The sequence below is a fragment of the Spermophilus citellus genome, assembly GCF_964194105.1.
Source record: "Spermophilus citellus genome assembly, chromosome: 12".
NCBI classification, from domain to species: Eukaryota; Metazoa; Chordata; class Mammalia; order Rodentia; family Sciuridae; genus Spermophilus; species Spermophilus citellus.
Window position 1 is genome coordinate 39,584,565 of NC_138198.1, and position 14,209 is coordinate 39,598,773.

General features: G+C 44.5%; 1 protein-coding gene across 1 annotated transcript in view; it reads left to right on the forward strand.

Moving 5' to 3' along the window:
* Positions 1–690: 690 nt before the first annotated feature.
* LOC308631613 (phosphatidylinositol 3,4,5-trisphosphate-dependent Rac exchanger 1 protein-like) overlaps positions 691–14,209 on the forward strand; it is a gene marked incomplete at its 5' end in the record, with an annotated part of 82,913 nt that continues 69,394 nt past the window's right edge. The window contains 3 exons of the mRNA XM_081262997.1: positions 691–696; positions 9,411–9,482; positions 12,037–12,159. Of these exons, the coding sequence (XP_081119123.1) occupies positions 691–696; positions 9,411–9,482; positions 12,037–12,159 (201 nt within the window). The remainder of the gene's footprint in view (positions 697–9,410; positions 9,483–12,036; positions 12,160–14,209) is intronic.

The following is a 14,209-nucleotide window of genomic DNA, read 5'->3' on the forward strand; positions in this document are numbered from 1 at the left end:
TTGGTTTTTGTTATATCCCTTTGCTTACACAATAATATTAGGGATTTCATTCATTCTGCAGGTTAAAAATTAAGAATTAAATACATAAGTAGCTTTTCTAACAATTTGTAAGTTTTTTCTTTCTTTTTAAAGTAATGAAATGCAAGTATTTCTAATACTCTAACTTCTCTGAATTATTTTTAGAAAATTTTCACAAATTAAACAACCTGAAATTATATTTTCAGACACATTATTTAATTTCTCTCTAGAGAGTATCATGAGTTTTCCAAGAAGATATTTTATAAAATGATTTAAGTTATATTTTTCCTTTTGTTCTGCATTGACTTTCTACTTAAAAAAAAATATATATATATATATATATATATATATACACACACACACACACACACACATATGTACATTCAGAGTTTTTTAAAAACATCTCATCAAGGATTTTGGATAATTATAAAATGCCAAACTAATACCCTGTCCCCTATTTGCCTACTATAAACAGGATTATATAATACTTGCAATCAGTAACTGATTTTTTCTATATCGAGATATAGATATAGCTATAAATGCTTTGCTGTTCATGTCCAAAATGGTACAATGTTATAGACATTGTAACGCACTGATTTCTTTATCATTACCAGAATTAAGTGTACTTTGCTGAGAAATTGAATGTAGTTACAGCATTATTTTTATTGTATCATGGAGGTAATCATTATCTAGAAAATAAGGAATAATGCATTACAGTAATGCACCACACATATGATTACTTTTAGTATAATGCAGTATAATGCTTAAATTAATTCCAAGCTACTTCCTAATTTTATTTCAGTACCACTAGATCTCAAGTCATTGGAAAGGAGAATATAAAATGTAACCAATATTATATTTGATTCATTTTGACTACATCATGAACTGCTATAACACAAGAAGGTTCTGAAAATGTTAATTGCTTCAGAAGAAAATCTAATCATTTCTTTGGTCATCATTCTGAGTAAATGAATGGAATTCAGAGCTGACAGTAATATGCAAAGTTCTGTTTGTTTGGTTTGGGTGAAAGAAAATTTTAAGAAAGGAATGAGTAGAGCAGAAGAAAAGAGATAGTGGGAAACAGATACAAAATAGTAGTGTGATTTCACAGGGTACATAAGAGGCAAGAAGAAAAGAGCTTATGTGTGTGTTCAGCAAATTGGGAAACTAAATAGGCAAAGCTCTCAGTTTAACTTTTAGATTTACCTTTTTTGTATTCTTCTCTAATATAACAGTTCAAATGGGGACTTAAAATTAATGCTATAAATACAGCCTTTTAATACAGTGCTGCAATGTGCAGAATATCACATTAGGTCTTTCTAATGAGTCAACAAAATTTTTAAATTGCCCTCTAATACTCTAAAATTAAGAAATTCAATAATAATTAATAATAAATATATGCATTTTAATAGAGGAAGAGTTAGTTGCACAACTTTTACCGTGCCAAGCTTACTATTTAGCTCCAACTGTGAGGCAGAGTGTTTGTGGTGTGGAATCCTGTCAGTACATTTCTCCAGTTTGAAGACAAGGATGTGGTTTATTCATAATTTCATCAACTAAAGGGACAGTGTGTCAGTATTTTCATCTAGGTATAGAATTTTACCAAATATTGCTAACATAATTTTCTTTCTCTTATTCATCTGTTTCTTTACTTTTGCTGTATATCTCTCTGTTGATCTCTTCCTTCTTTGTTTGACCCTCACAACACTAAAGTAAAACCCAACTATTAATTCAATGGAATTACATACTCATATTCCTAAGTCCAAAACTGTTAAGTATAGAAGTAATGTTTTTATTCTGCTTTACTTGTGAAATTTGCTTGTATATTATTAACTGTGTAGTTAAATTGATCTTAAAATATGTTTGATCCCAGTTTATTTAGCATTAGGAATGTCATAGAGTGTAGATTATAAAATATCAAATGATTAAAAATGTACTTTTGATGAGAGAGTGATATTTACATCACAGAAATTTCAAAGATGTTAAGGTGATTGAAACTATCTGAGTGTGTCACATTTTGGATGACTGTCAACTAACACTGCCCTCAGAAGACCTAATCATTATACTCCACCGCACTTTCTTCTTAAGTAATGTAGTCCTCTAAAACATTTTTTTAATAATTGTAAATGTCCAGAATAATATACATTCAAGCAGAAAACTTAGAAAATACCTAAAGGCTCAAACACCACCAAATCACCTGACACCTTACTTTACCCCCAAAATGATTTATATTGTTCTGTGTGGAGCTTCCCATTCATACATAAGGCATGAGTGTGGGTTTATGCATAGTTTACATCTCTGAGAGTTTTTTAGCTTGGACTTTTCAATGTGTAGAGAAAAATAATGAAAATGCTTTGTTCCTAATCAGTGTTCAAATGAATGGAAAGAGACAAAAATAACATTTATAGTTGAGTGTCAAACAATGAGGGAAATTATTTCCCAAGCCATCTTCATAGTAGAGAGGATGAATAGTTTGAACATAATGTGGTTCAGAAAGGGAAGAGAAGTTTGGGAGAAGAGATGGCAGCAGCAGATTAAAACCTTGGATTCTAAGTTCACTGTTTATTTTGATGGCTGTCTGATTTGGAGACATCTTTTTGTGGGTGAAGTGAATGTAGCAAGTATTCTTTGTTGTACCCAGCTTTCTTTATATCCCCCAAAGTTTCAGGCTCCGTGTGTTGTTTAGATTTTCTCTCTCCCCCGATTCCACTTTCTTTGCTTCCCTCTACCGATGTACACTTCATAAGCTCACATAACTTTTTAATAAGAACTGTTACAAAAATTCACAAGTACCTAAAAAAACACTTGTGGCTTGAGGGCTGGTAAAACAGTTATGTGGGCTGAGCTGAGGGAGCAGACCGATCTACAGGGAACCTAATGCCAGTCTAACGTTCTAAAATCAGTAGTTTTAACCCGAATTTCATTTTATAAGACTATGTTAAAGCCAGACCCTGGAATCTCCTCATAACCAGGCCCAGCCTTTCCCTTTCTTCCCTTTTCACAAAGACTTTATGATCTAAAAAATGTCTTGGTCCAATATTCGTAAATTCTATTAGCAGAGGCATTCTTGCACTTACGTCAAGTTATACTGCATATAAATGGAGGATAAAAAGATTACCAGATTATAAATCAAACAAGAGTTTCTGGCAATATAAATCTCAGCTATGTCAGGCTCTCGTGTTAATGGGATTGCAGAATTCCATTGGCCAGTAAGAATTTAAATTCTGTGTTAGAGACCTCTTTAATTTTTCACAGAACTCCTTTGGTAAAATACTGAAACATAAAGTGGAAGGTTTGCTCACAAATTTGTATTAAGTCTTAATGTTGTTTTCTAACACAGTTCCAGAAAATATCACTGTCATTTGAAAATACATGATAATATCCACATTTCACAATAAAAAGATAGTCTCAAAACTCATGTAGCTCTCTTATCACTTAAACGAATGCAGCTAAATTGTGTTACATACAAACTAGATAGTATATGCAACATTGAGATGAATAGTGTGATGTCGTCAATGGATTAGAATCCAATAAGGCAAAGTCAACCTAACCCATATGTTCAGGCTATTCAATCAATTCACACAATTATGTAAAATTTTTGTGTTTGAGATTATGTATCTTATATATACATAAATGCAGAATTAATGGTTTTTGGAATTAACATGGGTTAAGCAGTTGTGTTTGGATGATAAGGATTTTCTTTATTTCTAAATATGTACCTAATATTGACACACATGGTGGTGTTAAATTGATTTATTAAAATTATATTTAGTACATAGTGGTTATATATTGTGGATTTGGGGATGATAAAAATAATTTTTAATGGAAATTTTGAAAACAATATTTTTCTTTAAAATAATATAGATATTAACTAATATATTGAATATTAATTCATTCATAATATTATATTTCATGAGCAGCAAAAAATTATAAAATGTGTTTATGCTAAAAAGGAAGCACAGATTTCTACTTCAGTAAGAACTGAAGCAATTATTCTTTCCCTGCAACCATTAGTGATCAAAAAACACTACTGCTGAATCTTTTACCACATTCTCTATATAAAGTAGCACGTGACTGGATACTGTCCATCCACACAAGGTCATACTGAGGTAATCTTTCATTTTATTCTCAGATATCCGACCACCACAGACAATACAGCCCAGATCTCTCAGTGCTTAAGAACAATGACCCTGACGTCAAAAATTCATTATAAGAGGAAATGGATCTCAGAAAGCAAACTTTTCTGACTCCTTGGCTCCCAGTATTCCCTTTTATCTTTTAAAACTGTTTTAAAACTACACTTTAAATCAGGGCAGAAAACATTCATTACTTTAGGTAGGATCTATGTTGAGTCTTGGGTGTAAAATGCTTTTAAAGAACTGATTTCCCTCAACTTGGTGTTCTCCTACATTATTGTAGGCCCCAAGAGACCATTCTCCAAAAGTGGAGTCTGGCACCCATATCTTACTAGCAAATATTGAGTATAATATAACATAATCATGAATGGAAACAGTTTCTGTGGTTTATGTATTTACAGTGTATTTAGAAACAGAGACCATATTTTAGCAGACTTTTTTAATGGAACTTTTTGACATGGCCACCAGGAATAATAAGGAGTATGTCAGACATTGAAAATGAGGAAATGTACAGAAAACCAAGGAGAAATAATAGGTAATAGCATCAGGTAGGTGCCAAATTATGGTGGCTGCAATAGCACTGAAGGAGCTATCATGTGGATAGAGCAGAAAGAGACATGAGGAAATTTATGTTTCATGGTGATGTCTCTGGGAATAATGTGTAAAGTAGAATGAGGAACTGAACTCAGAAACAGTCATTGGGCAATTATTACAAGAAATCATAAAAAAGATAATAAGAGCCCGATAGTTAGAATGAGAACTCAGAGGAGTTAGATTCAAAAATCAGTTCTGCAGAGAACATGGGGGTGATGATCTCACCATTACTCTGTCCTGTCATCTGTTGATGTGGGAATGCATACTGCCCAGAGCTTAACTAAAGTCAATATATTAATGGTACAGCTTATTAGATATGTAACCGTGGACAAGTTATTTCATATTTCTCTTTTTTTCCTGTGTTAAAAGCATTCACACCTGATAGTGGTTGCAAATAAAAGTTGTTTTAAAGCTAGTGTGGATATTTTGACTTTATTAAATTTGCAGAAAAAAATCATATTCATACAGCCCATTTAGGTAAATTTGATTATAATCTATAAACTATGGAGGAAGCACACAGCATATGCCATAATGTTATTCAGGCTCCAAGTTGGTGGTTCTCCAGAAACTTGAAAATGGTATTCCTGGGATAAAGGAATTTTGAGGAATCAGGATATTGGAATAGAACACAAAAGTCATTTTTAAAGAAGATTCCAGGTGATTCTAATGCACACCTTAAACTGATTATCACTGCTGGAAGGGTTTCAGTTCAATAAATCTCAAAATTGAACATGCATAAAAATCACATGGGAAACCTGTTGAAATTCACATTGTGATTCAGTAGACCTGGGGTGGAGTCTGAGATTCTACATTTCCCACGAGATTGCAGTGATTGGCTCATAGCGGGTAAGTGGACTGTTTTAGTCAGCTTTTTCACTACTGGCATGAGAAAAACAATTTTAGAGGAAGAAAAGTTTATTTGGTGCTCACGGTTTCAGTGGTCTCAGCCCACAAATAGCTGGCTTCATAGCTCTGGACCCAGGAGAGGCAGAACATCACGGTGCATAGATGTGGCAGAAGAAAACAATCCAGAATGTGGAACAAGGAAGCAGACATAGAGAGACACTTTTCTTTCCAGACACAAAATATAAACCCAAAGCTTTGCCCTCTGGGACCCACCTCCTCCATGCATACCCTACCTGCCTACAGTTACTACCCAGTTAATCCCTAGCAGGGGACTAATGCTCTGATTGAGTAAAGGCTCTCATAACCTAACCATTTTACCTCTGAACTTTCTTGCATTGTCTCACACATGAGATTTTAGAGGACACCTCACATATAAACCATACCATGGAACAAATTTTAAGTAGAATCTATATGATTGAGAGTGAAGTGATTGCTAAAGACTAGGAAATCTGACAGTTGAATGGGCTAGATGTCAATGGTTGGGGATTTCATTTCAGATGAAAAGAAGGGGATGAACAAGGAGTATAAATGGATGATGCATGCAGAACAACAAGATTTAATGCACAATTAGATTTTGAGGGAGCAGTAGAAGATAAAACTGAAGCATGGGGGATATAAGAGACCAGAAATCTTTGGAGAGATTTTACTTCTGATTTAGAAAGAAACTGGTAAGCAGTGTGGATCTGAGGCACACTGAACTATGGGGAAGAGAACTGGATTTTAGAAAGATGCCTCCATGGGAAGTCTAAATACACAGAATCAGAAATGAGAGTTGAAGTAAGGAAGGGGTGAATGGCAGTCTTTCCCTAATAATAAAGGGCCTGTGGCAAGAGAATAAATGGAAGTGTAATTTTTATAAATAGTTGCAATAATTATAATAATAAATAACATTAATTGATTTTATATATGCCAAGTGCTCTGATAAACACTTCTGGCTGATTGTATAATTTCATTCTCATAATGAATCTGTGAGACAGGTAATATTATTCTAGTGCATTGTTTGTGAAACTAAAATAATTGGAAAATTAGTATCCTGCCCAAAGTTACAGAACTGAGTAAATTCAGAGCTGACTGATCCATTATTTCACTCATTGCCAATTTTTCAGAGACATCACACTACCAATTCAACTTTAAAAAAAATTCAAATTACCAGGTTTATAATTTTTTACTGATACACTATTAAAATATGAGTTTTAGTGCAAACTGAGTAAGCTACTACAAATTTGTTCAATCTCAGCTGAAGATACAGAAATACTGTGCATGCATCAGTTTGTGAAATCATACAAGTCTCAATATTTGTAAAGGTTTATATATAATCATTTAGAAACATATCTTCCAAAATAATATTGATTTATTGGTATTAGGATTATACTATCAATTTAAACTGGAGCACATAATTCCACAGAGAATTTGTTCTTACACTTTAATCATAAATGTATAGTAGTATTATAGTATTAATGTATTATTATAATATACAGTAATACATTCATGCTTAAAGTGTAGGAACAAATTCTTACACAAAATTTTTAAAAAGTTCTGATATAAACTGATTAAACTGAGCTGTTACAAGGCCCAGGAATCAAAAATGTTCACAAGAAACTTATGTAAATAAAATATTATCCAAGAAAACCTGTTTGAGAAATACTACCTTAGATCAACAAATTCTACAAATGGTGATCATTTTAAGACACCTTTGGCAACAGTTTTCTGAAAACCATGATCAACCTAATAGCAATGTAGATACCTTTACCCTAAGAACCAAGATGATTTTTCTGTATGTCATGTATATAGTAAAAGATAGCTTAAATAGTCAAACTCTTCTAACTAGGTAAAGTAGCTACATAAATTGTATCCTGCATGCCCCTGAATAATGCTGCCATGAGGATACAGGGAGAGAGTTACCACTGTCATTTTCCTATATAACAACAGCTCTCAGACAGTTTTATTTCTACATGAAGAAGAAAATAGTTTGGGACAGAAATGTTCTCAGATTTCTGCATAACTTGCCTGTCCAAGGCAAATATTTTCTCGAAAAATTTCTTCTGGTCATCCGAGTTCTGCAGTTTCTTCATTAAACTCGAGTCTCTGGGCCACAGATTTCTACTGGGTATGAGAATGAAAGCAATTCACAGAACAATCTCCAAAATAAAATGGTGACACCTTAAGTGTGAAATCAGGATAAAATTTCATTAATTCAAACACAAATAACAGTAGACAGGACAGACTCTTGTCTGAGCATTGAGCAGTTGTGAGTCCATTGTACATTTTGCCAATGATAGAATAACACAATTGTATAAATTCTACTTCATTGTGATGCTTTTTAGGCAGAAATTGAGTAGAATTTCGCTTCTGAGGTTTAGCTATTATACATAACAAAAAATGGGAAGAAAGAGATGAGACTGAAAACTTTTTATTTGTCTGACAGCAATGGTGTTTAAAGCATTTAATGATTAGAAACTTGAAAAAGACAGAGTACAGGAAATTGTCATTGAACTATAAGCTATATCTTTTCCTACAACTCACAAGGCCAAATAATGTCAGATATTAGAAACACAAAAATAAAGGTAAAAGGAAAATCAGTGCCTGAAGATGCTTCTCAAGATGATAAATTTAAGATACCTCTAAAAGTCACATGGTAGGGCTTTAGGAAAATTCCTGACAGCTCAGAGAATACTTGAAAGAGAAACAAAATGAAAAATATCCCCAGGAATCAGAGAAAGATAAATATAAAGTAGTGATTCAAGGACAACAAGAACTTATTGCCTTCTGATTTTCCTCACAATAATACTTTTTTTTTTTTGCTGATTATTATAAGAAATAAATGTCAATGAGACCATCTGGCAGAAGTTGATTCTGCTGGGTTGGTAAAAATTTGAAGGATATTTTTTTACTTGAAAGGTTGGCTGAGAGTTTATAAATATGGTTTCTGGACAGATTGAAAACAAATGAGCTTCAGTGTAAGACATTTCAAGGCATGTTTTATGTTTTCTTGATCTATGAACAATCAGATATTTAATGTTTAACTAGGCATGGGATTATTTATTGGGAAGGAGGGAAAAAAATCAACTCTGTTTTATAAGAAAAAGTGCAATGGGAAAGTCCTTTGAGTACTGTGTTATGTTACAAAGTATTTCCAACAAAAAGGTTTCACTAGGTGCTTACAAATGTGTGCTCTACATCAGGACATACCACTAGAATAATTAGAACACACTGAGAAGACATGACCCTCGACAATTCAGGGGGCTGAAGAGGAGGGAGGCAAGAAGATATTAAATCATGTTTCCTTCTGTCGTTAACAATTATATATTCAGGCTCCAATTCAATGTTTAATATATCATCAGGCGGTGGTGGTGGGGACGCAGGGGCGGTGGCGGAGGACGCTTGGGTGGCGGTGGGGACATGGGGTGGGCTGGCTGGGAAAGAGCCTTTTCCTGTTTTTGGGTTTGTACTCCTGACTTCTGAGCGAATGTGTTAAAGTTTGAGGGTTAAGTTGCTTAGGAAAAAAAGGATGAGACATTAGGAGAGGTGAATTGTCGCCCGCCAGGGACTGTGGGTGGCAGTGAGGGGGAAGCTGGCCCGTGTCATTCTCTTGGGTCTCTTCAGGCCCCCACTGGAGGGTGCAGCTGGTGCAGGGTGGGGGGGCGTCCCTGGCTCGGGTGTCAGCAGAGTCAGTTTCCCTGTCCCTGGACCATTGCCTCGTGGGCCCTGGGGGGTCAGCCCGTCCCTCCCGGGCGCTGACTGTTGTTGTCTCCACAGGCCTTCCTGCACCGCATCCGGCAGAACGCGGCGGACTCCGTGGAGAAGGGGCTCACGGACGAGAACGTCAAGGTGGGACGCAGAGCTGCTCCCCCCCCCCCGTGGAGGGTCTGCTGCTGGCCATTCTGGGAGGGCAGGTCACCTGCTGGCCCTGGCTTGGTGCTCCCCACCCTTCTCCCATGTCCCTGGAGGACTCCCGGGGCTGTGAGCGGCTGGCTCGGTCCTGCTCCAGTGCGGGACCCTCCCTGGCCCCGCGGCCCCCGTCTCCCAGCTGCCTGGGTCTGGCGCCGGCTCCGACCAGCAGAAAGTCCTTTCCCAAGGGCCCTGGGAGCCCGGCTCCTGCAGCTGCCTCCCGCCCGGGCTGGGCAGCGGGGTCAGGGGCCGGGGAGTGGTCAGGCAGCTCTGTCTTGGCAGAGGCTCAGGAGGCCGAGGAGGAGATCAATGGCCTTCTGTGTGGCACCGGGCCTCCCGCGGGCCTGGCTCTGATGTGACCTTGCTCTCTGGGAAGCCGCTACGCAGTCCCTGGAACGGTAAGGCCCTGGTCTGAGGGGACCGTGGGCATCTGAGGTCCCAGCCACGTGGCCAAGGAAGATGCCCGCCCCCTCCAGGTGTCCCTGCTCGACTGGACGGGGACCTCGATGTCTCTGAGATCACATTGTGCCTAGGAGAGCTGAGGCTCACGGTGGCCCGGGGACGGCTGGGGGGAGTGTTGGGGTCCCTCTCCAGGTCCCCTCCTTAACCTGCTCCCTGGGCACACTGCTGAGCACGGCGGGGGTTGGGTCTGTCTGTGGCATGCTGTGGTGACTTCACGTCCCGTCTCCGAGTGTTAAGACCCTGCTCTCCGTGAGGGCGAACCGCCCTGCAGTGAAGGCCCAGGGACGTGTGCCACCGGCCCAGGTGAAGGCAGGAGCATCCTTGTCCCTCTACACAGTCCTCCCTCTCAGAGTGCACACTGGCTCCTGACGCCATCGGTTGGCGTCGCCTGTCCTTTCGGGTCCGGGTCTTGCCTTCACGTCGCCTGGGAGCTGCCCTTGGTCTGTGTGGGGCCCGTGATTTTTCATGGCTCTGTAATACTTCACACAGCCCTCCTCCAGGTTGGGTGTGCGCACTGTTGCAGTTGCTGGCTGTCGTGACTGTGCAGGCGGCTTTCGGGTGGACGTTTCTCATTTCCTTTGGGTTCACACTCCAGCCCTTCCTTACAGTCACCGAGGGCCTTAGGAGTGGGTTCAGCCCGTGAGCGGACGTGCTGGAGGGACCCGGCACTGCGGGCTGGGGCTGCCACAGCCACTTCCCGTGACGGGCGCCCCGGGCACCCCCACCATGGGGGTGGGACTCCTCTGCTCCCTGCAGTATCCTCTGGGTCTCTGAGCCCGGCACACAGTAGGTGCTCAGAAAATGCCGGAGGGAGCAAGACTGCTGCCTGTGCTCATTTCCACGCTGGGGTTTGAGCGGAGGGAGCACCTTGCTTGCTCAGCACTTAGACTGACAAAGACACTTGTGCAATAAACAGAAGGAAAATGGAATTTGTGAAGTTTAGATCAGAAAGATCTTTCCTGGTCCTTTCCGGAGACCTCTACAGTTGCCAGTTTATATCACCACCTAAAAAGTCTCTGTTCCCACCAGCATAGATAGGAGGGGCCATTTTTGGTGCTGTTTTACACAAACAGGACCCTAATGGACCCTGTTCGGCACCTGGATTCCCCTCCCTGCCACACACTTAAAATCTATATGAGGATACGATGGGATTCTGTGTGTATATGTATCCACAGGTTCTTTTTTCAGGTGCATAGTATTCCTGCCTGTGGAATGTATCTTACTATAATGTGATTAACTGGTTCCTACAGGTGGACATTTGTTCCCAATTTTTTTGTTAATGCCAGTGAGGCTGCAGCACAGTCACTTGGCTGAGCCCCCAGACTCCCATCTGGGCACTGTGGACACTGGTGCCTGAACGTCTGTGTTCTGTGCCCCACAGTGGCATGCCTGGTCTGTGACTGCAAACACCAGTAGCACTCTCCTCTTTGTCCCACAGTTTGTGACAGCCCAAAACGTCCCCAGACGTGCCAGATGTCTGTCTCTGGGTGGCAAAAGTCCTCTAGCTGGAAATGACTGAGAGGCTACAGTTTACAGTGTGGAATTACTGTGTCAGGTTGCATTTCACCCTCTGGGTGGAGGTGAGGGAGCAGGTGGCCCCATGTGGGGTGTCTGCATGGCAGGTTCCAGACCCCCAGACCGCGTTTCCTCCCTGTGTTGGTGTGGACACGTGCCGCTCAGTCCTGGGGCTGGCGCGCACTGGCATGTGAGTGTGACGGGCCAGGGTGGCACCCTTGCCCCTGGGGCTTGCTGGCCCATGGCACTGGGGTGCTGGTCCCTCACCCGCAGGCTGGGGGTGAGCTGGCTGACATGACGTGACCGTGACGTGACCGTGATGACCATAACGACCTTAGCTCTGGGCCGGTCTCTGCCCATGCACACAGGCTGCCTGCTCGCGCCCACCTTCTCGGGGCGGCCGGGCAAGCGGGAGAGCTCCCGTCTCCCTGCAGGCTCTGGTGCCCGGAGCGCTGTCTCCTCGGGCGCGTGGCTTTCCCTGGGCCCTGCTGACGCGGGGGCCTCTGCTTGCTCGCAGATCCTCTTCTCCAACATCGAGGACATCCTGGAGGTGCACAAGGACTTCCTGGCCGCCCTGGAGTGCTGCCTGCACCCGGAGCCGCAGTCTCAGCATGAGCTGGGCAACGTGTTCCTCAGATTCGTGAGTACCTGCCCAGTGCGGACCCTGCCCAGCACCCTGGCCGGTGCCCCTGCAGGCCCATCTGGGAGGCGGGCCCTGGTGGGCTGCTCCTCCCAGGCACAGTGGGCAGTGGGTGGCCCCTCTCCACTTCCTGAGGGATGTGGCCTCTTGCTGAGTGGCTGTGCCCTGAGGTCCCATAGCCAGCTGGCTGAGAGCCCCTCTGCCACAGAGTGGCCAACAGAGGCAGCCAGCGGCCGAGAGCACAGATTGGCCCAGACACACTGGGTTTGAACCAGGCTTGGCCACCCACTGGCCAGAAGGGCACCAGGTGCCTAGTGCTGCTTGGGCCGCAGGTCAGAGAGGCTGGGCTGTCCTCCTGGGCACTGTGGGGCTGGGCAGCCGCAGGCTCAGCTCTCCGTACCTCCTGTTCTGTGTGCTGTGGGGCGTGGCGTGCAGGGCTGGGTCACCTTCTGGGGAAAGCATGAGGGTTCGTCCCTCTGGGGCCAGCAGCCGAGGCTCACGTCCCTTCAGTGCTGACCAGCCAGGGACCGCGGTGTCACCGCACCCTGAGGCCTTTGTCTCCCACTGTCCAGCACAGGGAGCGAGGGTCCTGCTGCCCAGGCTGGGGGGGCAGGGAGGAGTCACTTGAGGTGAAGCCCTGGGAGCTGGCCAGCCCTGAGCCCATGTCCCGTGAGTGGCAGCTGGGGGAGGGCATTGGAGGAGGTGGCATTGGGCTTGGCCGTGACATGGTGGCCCGGCTGAGAGCGGAGTAGCTGACTTTAGCAGGAATGGGGGCGGCTCCGCAGGTGCGTGCGGGGCTCGTCTCCTGCCCGGTCTCCTGCCCACACTGAGGGCTCACAGGGACCCTCGGGTCCCTGCTGGGGCGCTCAGCTGTCCTCCCCGTCACTCCCTGGGATTCCTGGGGAGGAGGAAGGGGTGCACGTGGCACCCTGCCCGCCCTGCCCAGACCCCTGTGGAGACGTGTGAGACCGGTGCTGCCAGGGCCTGCTCGCCAGCCGTGGTGGTGTGCGCACCCTCCCGGCACCCAGCACGCAGTGCGCGGGGCTGTGGCGTCCAGCTGAGTCCCGCCGCCTGGCCGCAGCCCGGCCCTGCTGCTCCCTGCTCTGTGGCCCTCGAGACTTCCCCTCTCACTGCCTGTGTCCCCCTCTGTCCCTCGGGACGGTGACACCGCCGTGCAGGTGGTCGAGAGAGGTGGCCCAGGCAGTGTGTCCTCACCCATGTCAGGCTCTGGGCGTCACCGTGTCCCTGTGATCCTGGGCTCTCTGCTCCCTGGAGCCTCTCCTGAGCTTCTCTGGGCTCAGCTGCAGAGTCCCCGGGCCGCGGGCTGCTGGGCCACACCCGGGTGCTCGGGGATTTCACAGGAGTCCCCAACCTCAGTGGCCTGTCCTTCCGCCTGACAAAGCTGCTGTGAGCCCCAGACAGGAGGACAGGTGCCCGGGGCTGGGACAGACACCCTGAGATAGGACGGATGCCCCGGGCTGGGATGGACGCTCAGGGCCAAGACGGGGTCCCTCGGCGCCCCCGGCCTCCTTGCCCCTCTCCTAGATGGAGTCCCCTCACCGCTCAGGGCCCTCCCTGACCGGCCACACTGGCTCCTCCTCGCTGTTCTGGAACACTCCAGCCCCTTCCCACGGGTCTCAGGGTGTGAGTGCCCTCGGGACCCTTCTCTGCCAGCCCTTCCCGCTGCCCTTACGGTGGGACTCCCACCCGAGGAAGCAGGAGCCTCAGGTCCCAGTGACGTGGCCGTGTCTGCCCTCCCCGAGCCCCGGGGTGTTCTTTGGGGATGAGGCAGGTAAGACTTAAAGGGGAGGTGAGCACCGTCCCTGGGAACGGGAAGTGGGTGGCTCTTGCTGTGACACCTGCGGGATCGGAGCCCAGCACCACATCTGCGGGGCCTGCCCACGCCCTCAGCCGGAGGCCTGCGCCCTGCGTCCTCAGGTGGAGGCCCCGGGGACGGTGGGAACCTGCCCGTGCCCACCCAGGGCCTCCTTGACTAATTGGATCCTGGGAGGGAGCCGGCCTTCTCGGCCTGAGTCAGTGTTTTCAGTTC